The following is a 23,325-nucleotide window of genomic DNA, read 5'->3' on the forward strand; positions in this document are numbered from 1 at the left end:
GAGGCCCAGGGAGAGGAGTGAAGGACAGGGGTGGGAGGGGCTTGGGTGGGGTCACAGGAAGTAGTCAGCTACTGGCTTCTTGGAAGGGATGCCCTGGGTTTCTGGGAACATTCCATTGACCTTCTCCTGCACTTGCTTGCAAAAAAAAAGTAAATGAATTTTAGAAAAGCCTGAGCCTCACTCAGAGTCAATTCTGATGAATTGTGGGGTCAGAGAGAAGGAACCCTTAGAAATCACATCATTTCTGTCCTGAAAGAGGTATAACCATAAATTAATTAGTCATTTTCTTGAATGGCTCATAAAGTAGTTCTGAAGGCAATTTTTAAAAATTTCCCTAACTATTAATAGGTAAAGTGTGACTGACTACAACCTGAATGGGAAGTAGAGGCGACTAAAGGTTCAGAATAAAATCAATAAATAATAATGACCCCAATGATTCACATTTATATACCACTTTAAGAATTACAAAGCACATTATTCTTTTGTGTGAAGTAAATGGGTCAAGAATAATCATTCTTATTTTGAAGAAAGGAAACTGAGGCACAAGGCAGAGCTAGAAAATGACACATTGCTGGGATGAGGGGGACTAGGTGGCACACTAGGGCTGGAGTTGTCAGGAGGGCCTGGGTTCAAATCTGATCTCAGAGACTTCCCAGATGTGTTACCCTAGCCCAGTGATGTGACCTCTTAGAGATAGAATGCCAGGCCCTACCCTCACCCCCTCCCAGACTACGTGCTGTGTTGGCCCCCCTTCCAGAAACCACCTGATGAGCCCTCCATCCTAACCCCACACAGGGGAGGGAGGAAGCACTCAAATTGGGCTGCTGAGAGGAGGGGCTGGTGAAGTGAGGAATGTTCTCAGTGAATGGAGAGAGAGAGACAGAGAGACAGAGAGGCAGAGAGACAGAGAGAGAGAGAGACAGAGACAGAGAGAGACAGAGACAGAGAGAGAGAGAGAGAGACAGAGAGAGAGAGGAGTGATTGCAGTCCTCTGCCTCCCTCCAACTCTGCTGGCCCTCCTTCCCCCACTGGGCCGCTGGGGAGAGGAGTGGGGGATGTGAAAAAAATGTTGTCAGGCACGATGGAGGAAGGGGGAGCAACTCCACCGGTCCCCTCCACCTGTCCCTCTGCCTTTCTAGTGATGAACTAGTGTGGGGGAGGGTGGCCAAGCACCCACAGAGAGCATTCTGCAAGCCATCTTTGGCATCCATGCCACAGGTTTGCCATCACTGCTCTAGCCCTTATCACTCTTCTGCCTTAAAATCAGTACTTAATATCTCTTCTAAGATTGAGGTAAGAGTTTTTTAAAAGTCTATTGCATTGAAAATACTATGAAAATAAATAGAATAAAACATTCCTTGCTTTTAAGGTATGTATTCCTACTAGGAAAATACAATATTAAAATCTATCTATCTATAGTATATATATACATATATATATACATATATGTATGTATGTATGTATGTGTATATCTACAATCCTCTCCTTTCATTTATTCCTCAATCTTTTACAATATGGCTTCCAGTCTCATCACTCAACCAAACCTGGCCTCTCAAAGTTACCAATAATCTTTTAATTGCTAAATCTAGTGGGGGGTTTTCTCAGTCCTAATCCATTTTCCCCTATCTACTGTGTTTGATATTATTGACTGCCCTCCCCTCCTGTATAGTCTTTCCTCTTTGGGTTTTTGTGACACTGTCCTCTCCCTGGTTCACCTATCTGACCACTACTTCTTAGTCCCCTTGTTGACTCATCTACATCACTTGCCCTGATTGTGGATCTGCTCCCCAGGGTTCTGTCCTGATCCCTCTTCTCTTCTCCTCTTATACTCTATATTGATAACCTCAATGACTTCCATAGGTTTAATTATTATCTTTATACAGACTTCCAGATCCTTAATTCTTAGATCGACATATGCAGTCCCAGACTATCTTCTCTGGCTTCAGTCATGTGTCAGCAGTTGCTTATTAGACATTTCAAACTGAATGTCTCAAAGACATCCCAAATGCAGCACACCTAAAACTGAACTCATTATCTTTCCTTTTAACCCTATGGAAGGGGGCTGGGGGGGGGGGGAGGGAAGGGAAAGAAAATGAATCTTGTAGCCATGGTAAAATATTCTAAATCATCTAATTAAATAAAATTTAAAAAAAAAATAAAAAAAAAACCTTTCCTTCTTCCAAACTTAACTATTTCTGCTAATGGCACCACGATCCTTTCAGTATCTCATGTTCATACTTATAATTCCTCCCTTTCCCTCCCACCATATAGCCAATCTTGTTTCTACCTTCAAAACATCTTCATATATCCTACCCCTTTTCTCCATTCACACAACTGTCACGTAGTTCAGGTTCTAATCCCTTCTCATGTGGATTATCGCAATAGTCTCCTGACTGGTCTCCCTGCCTTACATCTCTCACCATTCCAGTACACTGCTGACAAGGTAATTTTCCTTAAGCACAGATCTCACCATGTGATTTCTCTCTCCAATCCACTCCTTTGGTTCCCAGTTGCCTCTAGGATAAAATATAAACTCCTCTATTTTGGCTGTGAAAGTCCTCTACAACCTGGTCCCAACCTACATTTCCAGCTTCACTGGATATTATGTCCACCCACATTCTGTGATCTGACCAAACTGTTAACATACATAACCCTTAACCCTTTATCTCCCAACTCCATGCCATTGCTTTGACCATCTCCCATGCATGAAATGAACTCATTCCTTAACTCTGCCCCAAGAATTGGTACAGCTATGTGACACAGTGGATAAAGTATCAGATGTAGAGTTAGGAAGACTTGGGTTCAATTCTAGTCTTCTACTTCCAAGCTCTGTGCCCCTGGGCAACTCACTTACCCTGTTTTCTATTTAAAAAAAAATAATAAAGATTCCTTTCTTCCTTTAAGACACCATCTTTACATGAAGATTTCCTGATCCCCTCAATAGGTAGTTCCCTTTCTGAGTTTATTTCCTAATATCCCCATTCATTCACTCACTGTTGTGGCCAAATTTGCCTACTTGTTCTTCCCTGAATTTGGTATTACAAATATTGCTTCAATGCCTTTGCCTAGGTGGTACCCACATTTAGAATGTATTCCCTTTTCTTTTGTCCTTTGAATCCTTGGCTTCTTTCAAAGCTCAGCTCAGACTGTCTCCTATAAAAGCCCTTCCCGAACCTCCTAGCTGTTAATGTTTTCTTGCTCTTCAAATAATTATGTATATAGTTACCAACCCATCAAGTACTTATTAAAGACTCTTATGTGCCAGGCCTCTGCAGGGTGCTATGGCTACAAATACAAAGAATAAAACAATTCCTATTGGCAAGGAGTTTGCATTCTTGGGTATAACACAACAAGGGCATATATAAATATGTATAACATGAATATAGTCAATAAATACATATTTACACACATGTGCACATACATATTTGTGTGTAGATATATTGTATATATGTGTGTATTGTGTACAAAGTAGTTAAATACAAGCTAGTTTAGGAGAAAGGGTTATTACAATAGTCTAGGCTAGAGATGATAAGGAACTGAACAGTTAGTAGTGTGGAGAAAGATGGAAAGATGTAAGAGTTATTGGTGAAGAAAAAAATCTACAAGATTTTACAACTGATTATATTTGGGGATCTAATGGAAAGGGAAATAGAGGTCACTTCTAAGGATCCCCACCATACAAATACCTTAGATTTCTTTTGAATATATTTATATTTATTTACTATTCCTTGATATAATGTAAATAAAGTCTTTGAGAGGCAGAACTATTTCATGTGCAACCCATGTGTGCATCTCTGCATCCCAAGTTCCTACCAACATTTTGTGCATGTAATAGGCCCTTTATAAATGCTTTTGATTGACTAATCAATTCCAACTTTAAAATTCCATAAAGGATGATTCTGAGATTATGAATGTGTGTGAATAGAAGGATGCTGGTGCTCTCCACAGAAATAGATAAGTTTGGAGGAAGGGCATGTTAAAGAGGAAAGAGAGGTTCCATTTTGGAGTCACTGAAGCTGAGATGGAGCCTCTAGTCTGAGATGTCTCATAATAAGTTGATGATGTAAGACCAGAGCTGAAGAGAGAGATTAGAGTTGGGTATATGGCATAATCTTGGAGTCTTCTACACAGAGATAATTAAGCCCATATAAACTGGTGAAACTATTAAGAAAGAGGGTACAAAAAGAGAAGATGAAAGCCCAGGCAAAACCTTGGGGGACATCAGTGGTAAGGGTGAAGACATGTATCATGATTCATTCAACAAAGGGAACTGAAGAACAATCCAACAGGCAGAAGAATCATAAGATGGTGATATCATAAAAACACAAGGAAGAGAGAGTTCTGGAAAAGAAGATGGTTTATACATTCAAATACTTCCGAGAAATCAAGTAATAGGAAGACTAAGAAAAAGCAACAGATTTAACAACTAAGAAATCCTTGGTAACAATAGAGAGAGCAATTTCAGTTAAATATTGAGGTCAAAAGTCAGGCTGAAATAAGTTGAGAAATAAATAGAAAATACTTACAAAGTCTAGATTGTTTCTTTTAGAAGTTTGGTTATGGAAGGGAAGGAAGATAGACCGACAGGACCATAGATTAAGAAGCTGGTAGGATCAAATGAAGATTATTAAGGATGTGGGTGATTTGGGCATGTTTTCAGGCAATATGGAAGGAGCCAATGACTAAGGAGAAATTAAAAATTAGAGTGAAGATTCAGAAGACTGTCTGATGAAACAATGATAAAGTCAATTAGGGAAGAAATAAAGGATTGTTGTATAAACACATAAGAGATTAGATAATACAAAAGTGCAGTGGATCTAGGCCACGGTATTGTATAACTTTGCTCAACAGCATTCAAAAGTACACATTTAAACTCAGAGCTTGCTGGAAGTAGGATTGGTTTTGGCAAAGCATGAGTGGCTACAGGGAAAGAGAGAAAAGCTTTCGAGAACATAGGTCAGTGTATAATTGAACTGGTTAACTCTTGAGTCAAAATTTTAAAGGGAGGAAATTGAGGCCAAGCCAGGGTGATAAACCAGCAGAGCAAGGAAGAGAAGATTTGATCAGGCTTCCAAATCTATAAAAGCCTACTGACAACCTTCTCAAGGACCTGACATTCACATTTAATGCCAGGCTTTTGCCTCATCCCAAGATGTCGGGTGATGATGCACACCCAGAATATTCCCTACATGCCAGTAATAACTTTACATAGCACTTTAAGATTTACAAAATACTTTGTGAATGTTATATTTTGTCCTCCCTAAAATCCTAGGAAGTAGGTGCTTTTATTTTATAGACAGAGAAAATGACTTGCCCAGGGTTTTACAACTAATAAGCTTCCAAGGTTGTATTTGAACTCAGGTCTTTCTGACTCGGCTAGGTCCAGCATTCTGCCCACGACACCACCTAAATGCCTCAGACACACAAAATGTCCTAATGGTAAGAGGACTGGTATCCTAGGCTTTAGTCCTTGACTGCACTATGGAGAGAAGCTGAGTGGCTGAGGCTAAGCTCCTCAGGGGGAGCCTAAGGATAAGAAACTGCATCTGAGGCTGTAGTCTTTTGTGGAGGTCTGGAGATGAGTCCTAATCCCTGTGTCTCACAGTAAGATCTAACAATGAAACATTAGCCCTGCTTCGTGGGAAGGGAGAGCTACTGTGTTGCCATAGGGAGTTGGAGCAGAGTACCAGTAGACTGCAGGGTTGGAGGAGTTGATGAATGCCTTCAAACCTGTCCCAAAGGAAGACCATAGCTAGGGTATAACAACCCTGCCTCCCTTGGATGACACCTGCAGCTCAGATTATTCCCCAGATTCCCTGCAATTCACTATGGCAGTCCCTCTTTAGGAGTTGCCTGGTGGTGTTTACACCCTAGCATAGATCCTCAATGAACATCAGTTTCATTATCTGTAAAATGAGGATAACAATAGCATCTACTTCACAGGATTGTTATGAGGATCAAATGAGATAACATTTGTAAAGTGCTTTGCAAACTTAAAAGTTCTATGTAATTTTTTGGCTATTATTATTATTATTATTATAACCATATGGTGACCAAGAAACAAGTTACTTGTTTCTCTAAGTAGAGCGTCCATGGTGGTTATGGAGGTAAGGGGACCTTGGCACATGTGCAGATGGAGACCCTCTATTCAGTTAGGCTTCCTCCACAGAATGACAGTCAGTGCACCAAAATGCTGGAGGGACAGCAGTTAAGAGTGCATGCAAAGATCTTGTCTTAGAACCAAAACTCTAAGATGCTTCTGAACATTCCTAAGACTGATTCTTACTCAAAGCTCACTAAGTCTACCAGCAATGTAATTGGCCCCCAGCTCTGGGCTCCCATTGTCAGGTTCCCGACATTTTTATAGTATTTAAAGTTTTAAAAATTCTTTTAGATATATGAACTTATTAGATCATGCTGTCGGTTTAATGCTTCCAGAATCAATGTGGCTTTGTAGCACCAGCCAGTTCCATGGATGTCATCTTTGCTGTATACTAGATAAAGGAAAAGTGCAGGAAACAAACATTATTCTAAATTCACCATCTAGCCAAGGAAAATAATGGCATGGCCTGTTGTATTATTGTATTAGTATCTTGGGATGTGTTTCCCATTGCCAGAAAATAATATAGATTGTATAATGTGCCTGGAATTATTTGTTCTCTTCTTCCCAGCCATAATGCAAAGGTGAAACCTGCAGCCAAAAAGCTGATGTTGCAATATTCCTTTGGCATTTAAAATTTTAATCTAAAAGCATTCCCTAATGGATGCTTTCACAAATGGTTTCAGAACCTGGGATGGATGGTTTCAGAAAATCTGGGAAGACTGCTATGAACTGATATAAAGTGAAGTCAGCAGAACCAGGAGAATAATCCATAGTAACAGTAATATTGTAAGGAAAATCAACTGTGAAAGACATAGATACTGATCAATAAAATGATCCACTATAAATTCAAAAGATGCATGACATAAAATGCTATCTATATCCAGTTTAAGAACTAATAGACTCAGAGTACAGATTAAATTACATTTTTTCCTATCAAATTTTGACAGGGAGCAGTTAGAAGCTGATTAATAATATAAATATATGCTTTACATGACTGTATGTATAATGGGTCTTCTATTTCTTGCCTTCTCGATGGGTAAAAGAGGGCAGAGGGGAAAAAAGAATGGGGAACTAAAATTTAGTAAATTTCCATTTTAAAAAGAAAATCAATTAAAAATAAAAACATCCCTGAAGAATATCATTTAAACTCTTTTAGCAATGAAATTATTGCTGGACCCTAACAGCTATATTTCTGAGACATAGGCGCACACACACATCTATGCCCATGGATTGCTTTGCCAATGTGTGGGAAGCAACAATAAATTGGCATCAAGCCTGAAGCAGAAAGGCTGGATATAAGCTTGTACCAGAAACCCAACATGGTTGGGGATTTTCAATAGTAATGTGGTGCTGAAATGGTCGACTAGTTATTTAGATAGCATATTGTTCAATAATATATTGATGGCACCAAGGATAGAGTTCTGGACCTGAATCAGGAAGTTCTAAGTTCAAATTCAACCTCACTTTCTAACTCTGGATAAGTCACTTGATCTCCATCTCCTTCCAATTCTTTTCCCTATAAAACAAGAATAATAATGGCACCTACTCCCAAGGGTTATTGTGATGATCAAATAAAATTTGTAAAATCTTTTGAAACATTAAAACACTATAAAAAGGCTGCCACCTGCTGCTGCTGCTACTACTACTACTACTACACACTAGTATCACCACCATTATTAGAAACCTTCATCAAGAAAGTTGTTGTGACTGTAAAAAATTGACAGCCTATGAGCCAGTGTGGCATCAAACTCCATCCCCAAATGAAGAACTAGAACAGATAGAAGATGGAGGGGAGGAAGGAAAGAAGTTAGGAGTGAAAGAGAAAAGGTAACAGAGCAAGGAAGAAGGGCAAGACAGGAGTGGAGTGGAGAAGAATTAAGGGAAAGTCACAAATGAATTTTAATCATTTCACTATCATTCATGGTTACACTATTTAAAAATAACATCAAATTGAAGAAGACACAATTAGACTATATGAAGGGAGCAGTCTTTACCTTCTGAATCTTTTTTGTAGAAAACCCCATGTGGATGTAGAGAATAAGGTCGAGAAGCAAAGTTCCTCAAATGAATGATAATCACATCATCCACTTCAGCCCTCAAAATGGGGCCTAGGAATCCAAGCCAAGGAGGCTTGGGGATCTCTGTGGAATAGGTTCCATCTGTGTACTGTTTGTAAATAGCCTTTTTGTAAACATTTCCAATCCTGTTGGGTCCTCTTTCAAGAAACAAAGTTGCAAGCCTAAAATGAAAGGAAGAATATTTTAAGATTAACTTTTAAAAGCTCTACCAAAAACAACAACAAACAATTACAATGTCAAGCTCAAAATCCTCTAGGGTCACTATGCCAGTTCTGCCCTTTGCATCCAAGAAGGCATCATAATATAACCTCCCACCCCAACCCTCACAAGCAGACATTTATTCCACAAATAGTTATTGCAAGGTCATGTTCAGAACACAGGAGAAACTTAAGACATGCTTCTTGCCCTAAAAGAGCTTACAATCTAGAGATAGATAAAGGTTAACAGAAAATTAAATAACCAAAGAAGGTCAAATGCCAAATGGATGAGAATGAGAGTACTTATAACTATGCTCTATTAGTTGAGAGAACTCAGAAATCAAGATGGGTTGGATGAATAAAGACCTCATGGAGGTGGTACTTGGACTTGAGAATCAGGTAGAATTTGAACAAGTAGAGAGGAGACATTTTAAGCAAAGAGCACCAAATGAGTAAATGTATGGAGGTGGGAGTATACATGGAATGTGTGAAGAGCAGAGAATGGAGAAAAGGCCACAATTAGGCAGTGGAGAAGTAGAGTCAAATAGTGAGAGATAAATTTAGGTTAAGTAAATTAGGGATAGTTTATAGAGAAGTTTATGTCAGGCTAACAAGTCTAAACTTTATCCTATAGGAAATGGGGAATCATTGAAAATTTTGAGAAGGAAAATGATGCTATCAGAATTATATTTTAGGGAAATTAATCAGGAAAAGAGATTCATGGTGGATACCAAAGGATGACACTGAAGGTATGGAAACTAATTAGGAATAATATAAGTATGAGGTAACAAGGCCCTGATGGGCACTACTTCATTGGCTATGATGGAAATGAAAAGGAGACTGATCATAGGATCCTAGATTTTAAATCTAAAAGGAACCTGAGAAGTCATCTCACACAACTGCCTCATTTCTGAGTCTTAGAGAGGGGAAGCGAATCATTCAGTGTCACATAGGTAGCTGACCCAGGATTCTAGTCTAGATCTTCTGCTTTGGAATCCCACTGTCTTTCCACCATACTCGGTCTGAGAGACATTACAAAATAGTTGATTGTATTTCATGATTTAATTTTCTGTTTTCAACCCTAGGTCTATGTTAATCACCATTCCTTCTGCTGTCAAAATCAGAAATCTTGGGGTGCTTTTTCTTCTTATATCTAATTAGTTGCCACATTCTGCTTGCTCCATTCACTTTTATTTCCACTGTCACTAACTTCAGGGAAACCCTCATTACCAATTTTTATTGTTGTTATTTGGTCATTTTCAGTTGTGTATGACTCTTTGTGAGCCTATTTAGGGTTTTCTTGGCAAGGATATTGGAGAAGATTGTAATTTCCTTTTCCAGCTTATTTTACAGGTAAGGAAACTGAGGCAAACAGGGGTAAGTGACTTGTCCAGGATCACACAGCAGTTAAGTGTCTAACACTGAATTCAAAGATTGGTCTTCCTGACTCCAGGACCAATGCTCAATTCACTATGTCTGCTTAGCTGATTGAAATATTTTGATCGTCTAACAGAAGTTTCTATCCCCACTATGCTCCCATATCACACCAATACATCTTTCATATTTCTACCAAAATGATCTTCTATCTGCATAAGTTTATTCATGTTCATGGCTCCCTAATATCCATAAAGTTCTGTACCCTCCATGATCTTTCCTGGTCTTATTTTATATTTTTATCCCCCACTGACTTAATGTTCCATTCAAATTAGATGACTGCCCATAATAAAGAGCACCCCCTGTCTTTGTTTGGATTGTCTGTTATACGCTGATATTCTCCCTCTCCCCACTCACTTATTGAATTTCTACCTAGTTTTTAATGTCCAGTTCAAACCGCCTTTCCTCCACAAAGTCTTCCATAAAGTTTCAAGCTAATTATGATCTTATTTCTCAAAAATAATATAGTTTTATACTTCTTTATGGTATTTATTAGGTAATATTTGTATGTTTCAGCTATATGTATTTCAGAATTATCCCCCTACTGAACTGTAAACTCTATCAAGGATGAGACGAATTCTTATCTAAACTCTGTGTACATAAAAGCAGAATATTCTGCTTCTGCTTTTATGTAGTGTGGAAAGGAAAACTGTGAATCAAGCTTTGGCATTTCTGCCCACTGAGATGGAGCACACATTGGTTGGAATGTGATGGGAGGGGGAGTGATAGTTGGAGTGAGAGAAAAGGATTGTGGGAGAAACTGCTAACTGAAGGGTTTTGTCCTCTGAACTCTGAGTGTGGAACAAAGACCTGAAGCTCTAGATCCCAACCTGTGGAAAAGGCTTGCCTCCATTTCCCTTACCCAGAAAAAAAAAAGGTTCCTGTATTTTGAGAGCATCCATTAGAGGAAAAACAAACAACAACAGCTGCTAAGAGGGGCCAATCCTTTAACTTGAAGGGGTCACCCTGAAGATTCTTTCCATCCCTTGACCTTCTCAAGAAGGACACTGGCCACTTGTTAAGGTAAGATAGAGACATTGATTAGCTAAGAAGAAGATAGATAAGCTGAAGCTGAGCCATCTATTGTAAAAAATAGACTCGAATCCAGGACTTCAATCCCCAGAATTCCTTGCTCCACTTTCCCAAAATGCCTTGTAATCTTACCTGGGTGGAAAGCGAGATCAAGTACTTAACCTGATTGGAAAGGCTTTGGGGGCTCTTTTGGACTTCCGTTTTAGGGCAGACAGGTCTCTTCCATGATGTGAGGTTATCCTGTCTAGGCCTCTCTGGCCTAGGCATGTGTTTTCTTATTCTGTATTTTCTTTAATCCTTAATCTTTAATAAACCTCATAAAAATATAATATTCCTTGCAGAGAGAAACTAATTTCTTCCTGCCTCAGTTTCCTAATTTTTAACTGTTACACTATTGACTCAGCTGAAGAAAAACTAGAAACCCAATAGGGTCTCCTCATCCCTCAAACCTATCCCCTTTCTTGATTTACTATAATTATTAAACTACTTGAGAAACAGAAAATCGCAGCCAGTTTCATATTAAAGGGATAACAAAGAACGAGAGGCTGATGGCTAAGCTAGCCATTAGCCTAGGCAAAACAATGAGAGACAACAGTAACAGTGTTTGCCAGACAAGGGGGAACTCCTGGGGTTCAACTATTAGTCAAGCTTTGCTAAGTAATCTCCACTAGTCCCATAAGTTCTCTCAAGAACACTGGTCCTGTCATCCTTAACCTAACCTTACCCAGGGTACCTCTCTTGTGGGTTGAGTGTGAGGGGATTTCAAAGACAGCCTCTCAGCCACAGAGGGTATTCTTTTACCTCTCCAGCCCTCCAGAGTCTCTCAGTCCCTTCACCTTCATTCCCTGTTACCAACCCTTCCTTATCCACAGTACCTTTGAACCTTACAGTAGGTGCTTGATAAATCCTTGTTTAATAGAAAAACAAAGGAATTAATGAATTTGAGTGTTTTTCTCTTCTTAAAAATGGTCTTAGATAAGGTAGCTTTTTATTCCTTTTCTACTCATTGAAGAGTGACTATAATATACTGAGACCGTTCTTCATCACCTAATCACACATTGCTGCTGTTAAAAAAGGGAAGTCACTTTCTAGCTGTTGGGAGCCTGCACTGCCACCAGCAATGATAAACCTCCTAAGAAATAGTATGACTGCTCTTTTGAGGGGAAAAAAAGGAAATTAACATTTATTTTAATTAACTTTTATTATATTTTTTAAACCCTCACCTTCTGTCTTAGAATCAATACTAAGTATTGGTCCCAAGGAAAAAGAGCAGTAAGGGCCAGGTAACTGGGCCAAAATGACTTGCCCAAAGTCACATGGCTAGGAAGTGTCTGAAGTCAAATTTGAACCCAGAACCTTCTGTCTTTAGGCCCAACTATCCACTGAGCCACCTAGCTGCCCCCCCTCCTTTTTTGTAAAATTTTAATGAATAAAAATTGATTTTTGTTCCCTCCTATCCCCCACCATTGAAAAATATCTAATTTCTTCATCAGTTTATACAAGGTTTCTCTGAAACCATTCCCTTCATTATTTCTTACAGTACAATAGTATTGCATTAAATTCATATACCACTATTGATTCAGCCACTCTCCAGTGGATGGGAGCCTCCTTAGTTTCTGGTTCTTTGTCACCACAAAAAAAGCTGCTATTAATATTATTGTACATATGGGTCCTTTTTTCTGTCTTTGATCTTTCATATAATAGCTTTTAAAATGTTTGAAGATAGCTCCTATGGTCCCCACCTACGTATTCTTTTCTTCAGATTAAACATCCTCAAGTATTCATGTATCATAATGAGGTGAGGAGACCCCCTCACCATTCTGGTCAATCACTTCTCACAAAAATCCTGCAAGGTAGGTGCTATTATTATCCCCATTTTATAGATGAGGAAACTGATGCCAAGGAAGAGTAAGTGACTTGCCCAGATTACAAAGCAAAACACTTGCTGAAATAAGATTCAAATTCTTTCCTTCCTAACTTGAAGACCAGCCCCCTAACCACTCTGATATGCTGCTTTTCATGAATTCGAGTCACCAGGTCCAGATGAACTAATTCCTGCAATTTGAAAGAGGTAAAGATTGTCCTTATGTAGCCACTATCTGTATCTGGAAGACTGTGGGGAATGTGAAAAGTCCTTGAAAGACTAAAGAAGGGCAAATTTTGTTACAATTTCCGAGAGAGAGAGAGAGAGAGAGAGAGAGAGAGAGAGAGAGAGAGAGAGAATGACATTTTTTGACCGTGCCAGTGAATTTGACCCCAATTCCCGTCAAAATTCTTGAATGTATTATTAAAGCTATGGCTAATGAATGCCTAAAAAAAGAAACAAGGTTGACAAAGAGCTAAGATGATTTCCTTAAAAGGAAGCACTACTGACTTTATTTCCTTCTTTGTCAGGATTCTTGGGAATAGCATAGATAAAGTTTGCCTAGGTTTTTAAAGAAGTATTTGGAATAAATAGCTCATGCTATAGTTGTATAAGGGATGAAAAGAGAGTTAAGTCAATAAGATAGTTAGATGGATTTGGGACCTGGTTCAGTGACTAGACAAAGAAACTAGTCATTCCTGGTTTAGTATAAATTTGAAAACAGTGCCTTAGGCTGCATTGTTGAGCATATCAGTAAGCTAGTATTTATTAGGTTTAGCAGTGATTTTTAGATAGATAGATAGATTTAGATTTTAGATAAGGGCATAAATGGCTTGGTTATCAAAATATGCAGGTAGGGATAAATGGTAGGGATGCCTACTAGAGAACTGAAGCAGGATCTCAAGATCTTAACAGGCTAGAATTCTGGATTGAATCTAAAACTATAACATTTAACAAAAATGAATATTAAGTCTTAAATTTGGCCTCCAAATTTCACATCTATAATATACAGTTAACATAACTAGAAATCACCCAGAAAAGATGTTCAAGTTTTAACAGATCCCAGATTCAATATAACTCAAAAATATGATGGGGCCATCAAGAAGGCTAATGCAATCTTGGACTACATTAAAAGAGGAAGAGTTTCTAGGAATAAAGAGGTTTGATGGGATGATCAAATGAGTTAGTGTATGTACACTCTGCAAACATTAAAACATCATATAAACTCTAGCTATTATTTTTCCAACTCTGCAATTCTGTTTTTTCACGATACTATGATTTTGTAGTATATAATTTGTAGTTGTAAGTCTTGCAATATTCCTGTGAGTTAAAGAGAAGGTACTTATTATTCCCCCCATGTTTCTGAAGAGGACATAGACCATAAGGAGTTTAAATGAAACAGCTATGTGGTGCAATGGAAAGATTTCTGGATATGGAATCTCAAGGAACTCAGTTAAAATACAGCCTTAGATACTTACTTAGCCATATGACCCTGAGAAAATCACATAATGAATCTCAGCTTCCTCATTTGCAAATGGGAATAATAATACTTACTTCCCGGGTTGTTCTGGAGAGCAAATGAAATAGCATATGTAAAGAAAGCACTTTGTATAGGGGGCAGCTGGGTAGCTCAGTGGATTGAGAATCAGGCCTAGAGACAGGAGGTCCTAGGTTCAAATCTGGCCTCAGCCACTTCCTAGCTGTGTGACCCTGGGCAAGTCACTTGACCCCCATTACCTAGCCCTTACCACTATTCTGCCTTCAAGACGGAGGGTAAGGGTTTAAAAAAAAAAGAAAGCACTTTGTAAACCTTAAAGCACTATATGTATGTTAGTTATTAGTAGTAGTATTATTAACATCCTCATTATCCACCATGAGATCATACAGAAATTCAGCAGTGGCATTAAGTCCCTTAACTCCCAGTTTATCACATAATATTCTGAATCTGATGACTACTGCTGTTCAATTATTTGTCTAAAAAATTCTTTTTGAGCAATGCAATGATCTAGGACAAGTCTGAGGGACTTAGGAGAAAAAACACTATCTACATCCAGAGAAAGAACTGTGGGAGTAGAAACCCAGAAGAAATCATATAATTTATTATTTGTTATATGGGTACATGATTTAAGGCTTTTATTTTAAAGGATTGCTCTTTTACAAAAATGAATAATATGGAAATAGGTTCAAGAGATTTTGTGTGTGTGTGGGTGTGGGTGTGGGTGTGGGTGGGTGGGTGGGTGTGTGTAACCCAGCAGAATTGCTTATCAACTCCAGGATGGGGGAGGGATGAAGAGGGAGAAAACATGAATTATGTAACTGTGGGAAAAATTTAAAAATAACAAAATTTTTAATTAAAAAAATAAAAAAATTCTTTTTGAGTAACTATGATATAGTGAGTTCTATATAGAATTAACCCAAAAGATCCAATCCCTGTTCTTAAAGACTTTGGTTTCTATGTAAGAAAAGATAGACTCAGAGCAAGGAATGGATGGTACCAAATGTTTGCATTACTTTTTCCCTTCTTTTTGTTCATTAATATAGTGTTAGGGAAGCAATGATAAAGGAGATGATAAAAAAAAAGGGGGGGAAAGATAAGAATCATAGAATCTCAGAGCAGATTTACAGTTCTGCCACCTGTTGGAATGCATGAGCAGAATCAAATTCAGTTTATATGTAGATGTAGTATATGTAGTTTATATTTAGGTCAAAATCTACATTTTTTGTAGAAATTCAGATCAATGTATCTACTAAATTATCTTTTATGTGGTAATATATAGGAACTCCCCAATGGTAGGCACTCATATTTTATGATTAAGAAAAGGAGAGGGACAGAGTTTTCTGAGAATAGAAAAAGGAAAAAGAATCAGAGAAAAAAGATTAAGAGGGGAAAGGAAGGGTGAAAAGAAACAAGGAGGGAGAGAGATAGAAATGGATGGCAGAACAGAAGGTAGAGACCACATAGGGAGAGATTCCAATGATTGTTATGACAACAACTATTTTTTAAATTTTTACTTATTTATAGGCAAATGGAGTTTGTTCGGGATCTATAACAATCACCTCAATGCTATTTAACCACAACATTGAGTCTTTTTTTTTAATTAGTATCTGTCTTAGTATCAATTCTAAGAAAAAAAGAACAGCAAGGAAGAGGCAGAGTTAATTGACTTGCCCAAGGTCACACAGCTAGAAAGTGTCTAAGGTCTGATTTGAACCCTGATCCTCCTAACTCCAGACCTCATATACTGTATTCTCTCTCTTCCTCCCATCTCTCTCTCTCTCTGTCTCTGTCTCTCTCTCTGTCTCTCCCCCCCGCCCCCCCCCCCCCGCCCCGTCCCTTGGTACTTTGTTCTTTTTTCCCCAAAAAATCCATTTCTAGCCTTACTTCCTCTGTTGGACTGCTTCTACTAATGCTGGACAACTCTTGGAAATGTTGTAGAGATATGCTCAGTAGCATTCCAGTTGGACTAGATGTACTCTAAAGTACCTTCCATCTCAGAGATTCTGTGATTTTACCTTCTCTTTCAATTAATTCTCTGTCTTCCTTTTCTGCTTCTACTAATTTGTCCCTGACCTTTTTAATTTGTCTCACCTTTCTTTTGTTTCTATTGTATTTTCCTAAATTTTTCCAGCAGTAGTGTGACATAGTCATGCCCAGAAAAGAAGTATCTGCTTGAAATAATCTATGTTGTTCCCTTCAATTCAGATTTACAATAGCTGATCTGGTTATTTCCAGGATGTACTGAAAGATTTGACCTAGAAAAGCTGTGAGAGGTAAGATGTGCTTTAGAGAGTCTCAAAGAGTAAGCTTTTATGCCATAAGAGTAACATCTCACTGGCCAGTCTCTCATTTTTACCCCCTTCCATTTGGGGGCACAATGATGTGAGGGACTCCCACTATTCTTTATTCAGTAGTTCCCCCATTTTATGGATGGTTTTGCTTTCCAAGGCTTCAGTTACCCATTGTCAATTTCTAATCCCAGGGAAAGGAATGAGGCAGGAAGGAGGCTGCTGCCAGATGAAGGAAGAGGATGGCACATGGTTCAAGGATACATGGAGAGCAAAGACAGACACCAGACCCAAGGTACACATGGAAGACAGACACTTGACCTGAGGCTGGGTGGGTAGAGAGGAGCAAAGGTCTCTCTGCACTGGAGGACCTCCCATAGAGGCAGTCTGTCCAAAGCAGCAGAATCTCCACAATCCATTCTTCTGCTTTCACTTAGAAGGTTATTTTGGGGGGAAGAAGAGGATATTTTGCTGGGGGTTGGGAGATTGCATGAAGTAGAGGGGCAGGAATAGGGAACAAGAGAACATATATATGGGGTCATCAGGTCCTCACTTATATCCCATGATTTCAACCATCCATGGTAGGTCTTGGAAAGTAGCCCCCACAGCTACAGGGTCCTACAGTATCTTATTCTAGTATTGCTCTTGTTTGCTTCTATGTTCTTCCTTTTTTAACCTCACTCTACAGTCTGATTTTTTGCCATCTTTTCTTAATGTCCTTTCCTTTCTAAAAGGAAAGCTACATTAAATCTAAGCAGGTGCAAGCTGAATACTCCTAGATCTAGATATCTAGCCCTAGTTTTCTCCTTAGCTTCAATCCCACATCGCCATTTGCCTTTTAGACATTTCCAACTCTATGTTCAATTTTATGTCAGACCTACAAGATTCATCTTTTTCCCAAATCTACCCCTCTTCCAAACTCCCAAACTTTCTTCTAAAGAAAGGCACTGCCATTTTTCTAATCTCCCAGGTTCATCACCTTGGGGCTCTCATTGACTCTTCACTTTCCCTACAACTGTAGCTTTCTCATTTAAATGTTGTCTTCCCAGAGGACAGAGAAAGTCTTTTTCCTTTTATTTATATCCTTAGCCCCCAGTGTAGAGCCTAGCCCATAGTATTTAATAAATGCTTAATATTGATTTGACTTTGTCTATTCTCACTATATATTTGAAGTAAATAATCATTTGTGAAAACTATTCAATTTTGGGACAACTAGCTTCCAGGATAGAGCACCAAGGCTGGAGTTGGGAGGTCCTGGGTTCATATCTGACCTCAGACACTTCCTAGCCATGTGACCTTGGGCAAGTCACTTAACTCTGCCTAATCCTTGCCACTTTTCTGTCTTAGAATTGATACTAAGACAGAAGGTAAGGGTTAAAAAAAACACAACAATATTGTTGTGGCTAAATAGAATTGAGGTGATTGTTATGGGTCGCTAGTAATTTATTTGAAATAACCAGTAATGGACTACAACCAATCATAGGCAAAGAGGAGAAAAAGAAAAGAAAATAAAAGACCAGCCTATATAATATGTGAGTAAGCTAAGCATAAAACACATTACTTATGTCTAAGATCCTTTAGTGCCTAGCTCCAGTTCTTCTTGGAATGCAAATCACGCATATCCCTTGGAGTGATAAGGGTGTAACTTCAAGAGAACTCTAAGATGAAATATTCATTAGAATGCCAGGGAAGGGTGAGTTTATTGTTTCTAGCATAGCCCCAGGAGGACCCCATTGGAAGCAACTGCAAAAGAGCTCCTCCCCACTACCCCCACCCCCAAGACATTCCACCACTGACTGCAGGCAGGGAAGCTTAAGAGGAACCCATTTCCTACTGCTAAAAAATCCAGTTGGGTTAGGCTTCCTTGCCTTACTTGCTGCAGTGACACAAGACAAGGATTTAAAACTTGATGAAGCTATTCAGATCTTGCCAAGGCCCCAGGGGCTGTGATGTCAGCATAGACACCTTTTAAACTGGAAAGAGAAATCATTTGCCAAATTAGCCTTGTTATAGTTGTCTTTTTTTCCCTCCACTAATTCCATGGAAACTGCTTGAGGAAAGTAGCTGCAAATCCTTGGAAATTTGTTTTGTGACTTTTTTTTAAATACAGTTGAATGCCAAGGTCAAAACCCAGATGGTTTTTAAAGAATTCATGCCTAGAAAATTGGGTCTTTGAGGCAGATACACTTCTGAAATCCATCACTATTATCACTACCACCATATTGAACTTGCCAGGTACTGGGCCTGAAGGATACAGAGGTCTAAGACTTGTTTGTCTGCCCTCCAGGAGCTTCCAATCTAGTTGAGATGATTGGACATGTAAACAAAGAATTCAAAAGCAATACAAGGTAGCATGGGACAAATGCCTATTAAAAAGTAGTGGAGCACTTTGGAAAGAACCCTGAATTTGGAAGGCTTGAGTTCATATCCCAGCTTGATTACTTATTTGCTCCTTTTATGACCTCAGATAAACCATTCAACTTCTCTAAGCCTCAGTTTTCTAATAACTAAAATGGGATGATTTCGGAGATCCTTTCTAACTAAATCTATAATTACATGATCTCTTGATTCCACTACATGAGGGGATAATAAATACTGGAGGAGTTCAGAGAAGTAGAGTATCAGTCTGGGCTGGAACAATTTGGGAAAACTTCCCAGAGGAATTCAGTGCACGAGCTGGGGCCCTCAAAGAAGGGAAGGATTGATTTAAGCAGAGAAGATGAGGGAATTCATTCTAGATAGAGAAGGGGGAAATTTGTAAATGGTTAGGAGCTATTTAGGGAATAAGCATTTCTTAAACACCTACTATTTGTCAGTCACTGTGCTAAGTACTTTAATTTAGAGTTGTCTGAAATTTTTAAAAAGTGGGGTAGTGGGAGATTGAGACACTGTGGATAGATAGAATGCCAAACCAGGAGTTGGGAGGACCTGGATTCAAATCTGGATTCAAATATTTCCCTTCTGTGTGACCCTGAGCAAGTCACTTCACCCTGTTTTCTTAGCCCTTGCCCTTCTCTCTTAGAATTGTTATTAAGCTAGAAAATAAGGATTTAAAAACAAAAAAAGAAAGGTTTCTGAAACTGAGGAACATTATTATTTCCCCAACAGGAAGGAAATAAGACTAGGACAACTTTAAATCTGATTTTAAAAAAAGAGGGGGTGGAGATTTTGATTACATGCTAGAGTTTACACACCCTCCCTAATTAAATTAATCATTTTCTAGTCTCTGAGTAAGGTGCTTCCCCTTGCACTCCCTCATCCTGAGACTCCTTCATTGCTGTCAGAGTTTTCTCTAAAACAGACAAGGCTCATTGCAAAATGAATCACTAACTGTAGTTGAATCTAGGACGGAGAGGAGCAAAGTGTGAAGACAGAGGCAAAGCTTCCCCCAGAGTGGGTACTCTGGACCTGGGGCTTTAGGGAGGGGCCTTAAAGAAAGGAGGATTCTGGCTCAGGAATCCTTGTGTGGAAACTAACCTGGGATAATGCTGTCCAAACCATTGCCCTGCCACAGGCCAGCCTGGGTCTGTCAGCATAGGCATGCTGCTAAAAGCTGAATCACTGACTTTCCAGGAAGAAAGAAAATGGACATCTGATACTCTTTTTTTAGGTTTAATCTGCATTATTGACATTTTCTCCATCACTTTCTTAAGTCTAAACAATCAATAAAACAATAAATCAAGCCCTAATCTGGAGCATTTGCCAATTGCCAATTGTAAAATTTAAATTAAAAAATGGAAATTTTAAATGAAAAATGGAAAATTTAACAATGAGCTTTCTTGAGCCAGTGGGAGCTGGCTCTAGCACATCTTTAAAATGTACTGGTTCTCTGGGAAGAATTGGCAACAGAATAGCCTATCAGAAAAAGCAAGGGGTGGGCAATAAGGAGACATGAGTTTGAGCCTATCTCTGGCACTACATCGATGTAGGATACTGGTTAAAGTCATGAAACCTCTTTGCATTTCAATTCTCTATCACATCTATAAAGTGGGGACAGTGACACATGCACTAATTATTGACATAAGGTTGTTTTGCTTTTTTTGTTTTAAACTTTTACTTTCAGTCTTAGAATTGGTTCTAAGGCAGAAGGGTTAGTAAGGGCTAGGTGATTAGAGTTAAGTGACTTGCCCAGGGTCATACAGCTAAGAAGTATCTAAGGACCAGGACCCTGTCTCTAGCACTGGTGCTCTAACCACTGAGATTCCTAGCTGGTTATTGTAAGGAAAGCACTATATAAATTGCCGGGTAAATCACTTGACTTCTCTGGGCTTTCTTCATTTGTCTGATGACAGGATTGGGCAAGATAGTCTCCTTCCAGCTAAATCTATGATGTCATGACCCAAAATTGTAGAACATTCAAACAATGGGAGCTATTTTTTCTCCCTTCCTTTGTCTGTTTTGATTCTCTTCATCATTTCTTCCCTACCCAAAGGACCAACAGGATGGCCTTCTCCCTGTTACCAGCCCAAAGGCCTCCTTTTCTGCTCTCTAAAACTAGCCAAGAGGGAGGAGGACAAGGAAAGGCTAAGAAGAGAGAAGAGAAAAAGAAGCAAAACAGGGACAAAAGAAATGATGGTGTGTTCTAGAAAAGGAAGGAATGTAGTAGTATGGGAACTAAGAGTAAAATAAAGAGATAAGGGGGGAAAGAGGGGGAGGAACCCACAGCACAGGACATCATCATCATCATCTGGGAACTTAATGATAAATGCTTTGTGATAATGATAACGAAGGTAAGAAAGTAATTAAGTTGTAAATGATATCCTTTTTCTAAGACTTGGTCCTAATAAAGTGACATCTTCCTCTTGCCCTGAAAACTTGGACAAGTAACTCTGCCTCTTTCTTGCCTTGAACTGGTCCTCCGTGCAGACATACAGGTTTCTCTCTAGTATCAGGTTTTGCATCCAGTGGTTCTGGTTGACCCTCTGAAGCAACAATGTGGTTAGCACAGTTCCCCTTTTACCAAGTTGTAAAGCCATGGGATAATGCCAGTTGTCGCCATATGGTTGCCACCACAGTCAAGGTCCAGGAGCCATTTTGCCCACATTATTTTCTTTATTAGTTTAACATTGACCAGAAATGAATCTTCTTCCATTGCACCAGCTTGATATTCAGGCCTAGGGTGAGGATTGTGGCTTGGATACTCCAAAGAGGAGTATCTAAGACTCAGAAGCTTTCATTAAATACTTTATTGGCCCAACAGGATTAGCTTAAATAGATCAAAATGTTGGCACAGTTGCTGAGTGAATCAAAGGAGTTCGTTTGTTCAAATTACAAGCAGCTAAGAGGTGCAGAATGCAAAACTGGTATAAATTTTTCTCAATAGACTCTAACTCCTAAATACCACACTTTCCTAAAAAACATTGCCACTAACCTCAATTTAAACCTTTACCATATCAATGTCTTGTTTGGAAGGCAGAGAAGCAGTAAGGGCTAGGTAATGGTGGGGTAAGAGACTTACCCAGGGTTACACAGTAAGAAGTGTCTGAGGTCAAATTTGAACCCAGGACCTCCAATCACCAAGCCTGGCTCTCTGTTCACTGAGTAGGTCCTCAATTTTATTTTCAATTCTAGTTTTCACACCACTAGCCAAATTATTTACATCGATGGGGAGTTTTATTAAATTGTACCTCCTTGTTTTTGTAAATTTTTGGCTTGTAAGACCCTTTGCAATCTGGTGCCAACCTTTTGTCCAGTCTTCTCTTACCTAACTTCCCCTGAAAGTAAAATTAGCCAGCCAAAATGGAGTAGTCTGCTTCCATGCTTCCACATCAAATACATATCCTATGTTCCCCCTTCTGTGCCTTGTGGTACATCCCCTGAGCCTGTGCCGTCTCTGTCTCTGTTGAATTCTTAGCCAGTTTTTGAAGTCTAATTCAGATGACATTTCCTCTTAGTAACTTCTTTGGTCAGTCAAGATCAAGGTTACTATTTGGATCTGAAATAGTACTTTATCATGTAAAGTGGCATATTACAAAGCTATTTGCATTGGTGTTTTATCCCCCAACTAGACTATCAGCTTCTTTGAGACAAGTGCTCTCTCTCTTTCAGTTCAGAGGGCTTCATTTTAGAAGGGAAAATGACAAGCTTGGAATATTTAAAGAAGAGAATTACTAAGATGGTGATAGGCATTGAGATAATGAGGGAGGGAGGGAGGAAGGAAGGAAGGAAGGAAGGAAGGAAGGGATAAAGGAAGGGAGGAAGGAAGGAAGGAAGGAAGGAAGGGATAAAGGAAGGGAGGAAGGAAGGAAGGAAGGAAGGAAGGAAGGAAGGAAGGAAGGAAGGAAGGAAGGAAGGAAGGAAGGAAGGAAGGAAGGAAGGAGATAGTGCTTTTGTCAGTGAGATGATGACTCTGATGATTTATTTTCCATCTCATGCTCAGAACCAAGGAATTAGTAGATATACATGACATTGGCCAGTGTGAGTCCCCAAACTTTTTTCTCCTACTAATTCCAACTGATGTGCTTCTCTCAACTTCCTAGTTTATACTCTCTTTGATGTCAAGAACAAGAACATAATTAGTAAGTCTTGCTCCTGTGGCAAGCAGCATGACAGGTGCCCTCAAGTCTTTTGAATTTTTCCCATCAAATCTTTAAAAAGACATTCATTTTAGCCCATAGAAAGATGAAGAAAGGCTTCTGAGGTCATGACATAAGATTCCAGGGACTTAAAGATCCTCAGACTCTGGGAAGAAGCTAAAAAGAAGGCTGTTATGAAGAATTCCCCTGAAGTTAAACCACAGGATTAAGAAAGAGGGAAGTAAGTCATTTGGCAACTTGCTATTTTAACTAATTATTATTACTTGAGTATTGTGCTTATTTGCATCTACCTGAC

At 39.0% G+C, this 23,325-nt stretch overlaps 1 protein-coding gene across 1 annotated transcript in view; it reads right to left on the minus strand.

Annotated features, from left to right (window-relative positions):
• The window catches only part of HEPHL1 (hephaestin like 1), a 92,875-nt gene that overhangs the window by 63,321 nt on the left and 6,229 nt on the right, over positions 1-23,325 (minus strand). The window contains exon 2 of the mRNA XM_007495001.3: positions 8,098-8,342. Coding sequence (XP_007495063.2) covers positions 8,098-8,342 — 245 coding nt within the window. The remainder of the gene's footprint in view (positions 1-8,097; positions 8,343-23,325) is intronic.

This window comes from Monodelphis domestica, chromosome 4 (genome assembly GCF_027887165.1).
Source record: "Monodelphis domestica isolate mMonDom1 chromosome 4, mMonDom1.pri, whole genome shotgun sequence".
Taxonomy (NCBI): Eukaryota; Metazoa; Chordata; class Mammalia; order Didelphimorphia; family Didelphidae; genus Monodelphis; species Monodelphis domestica.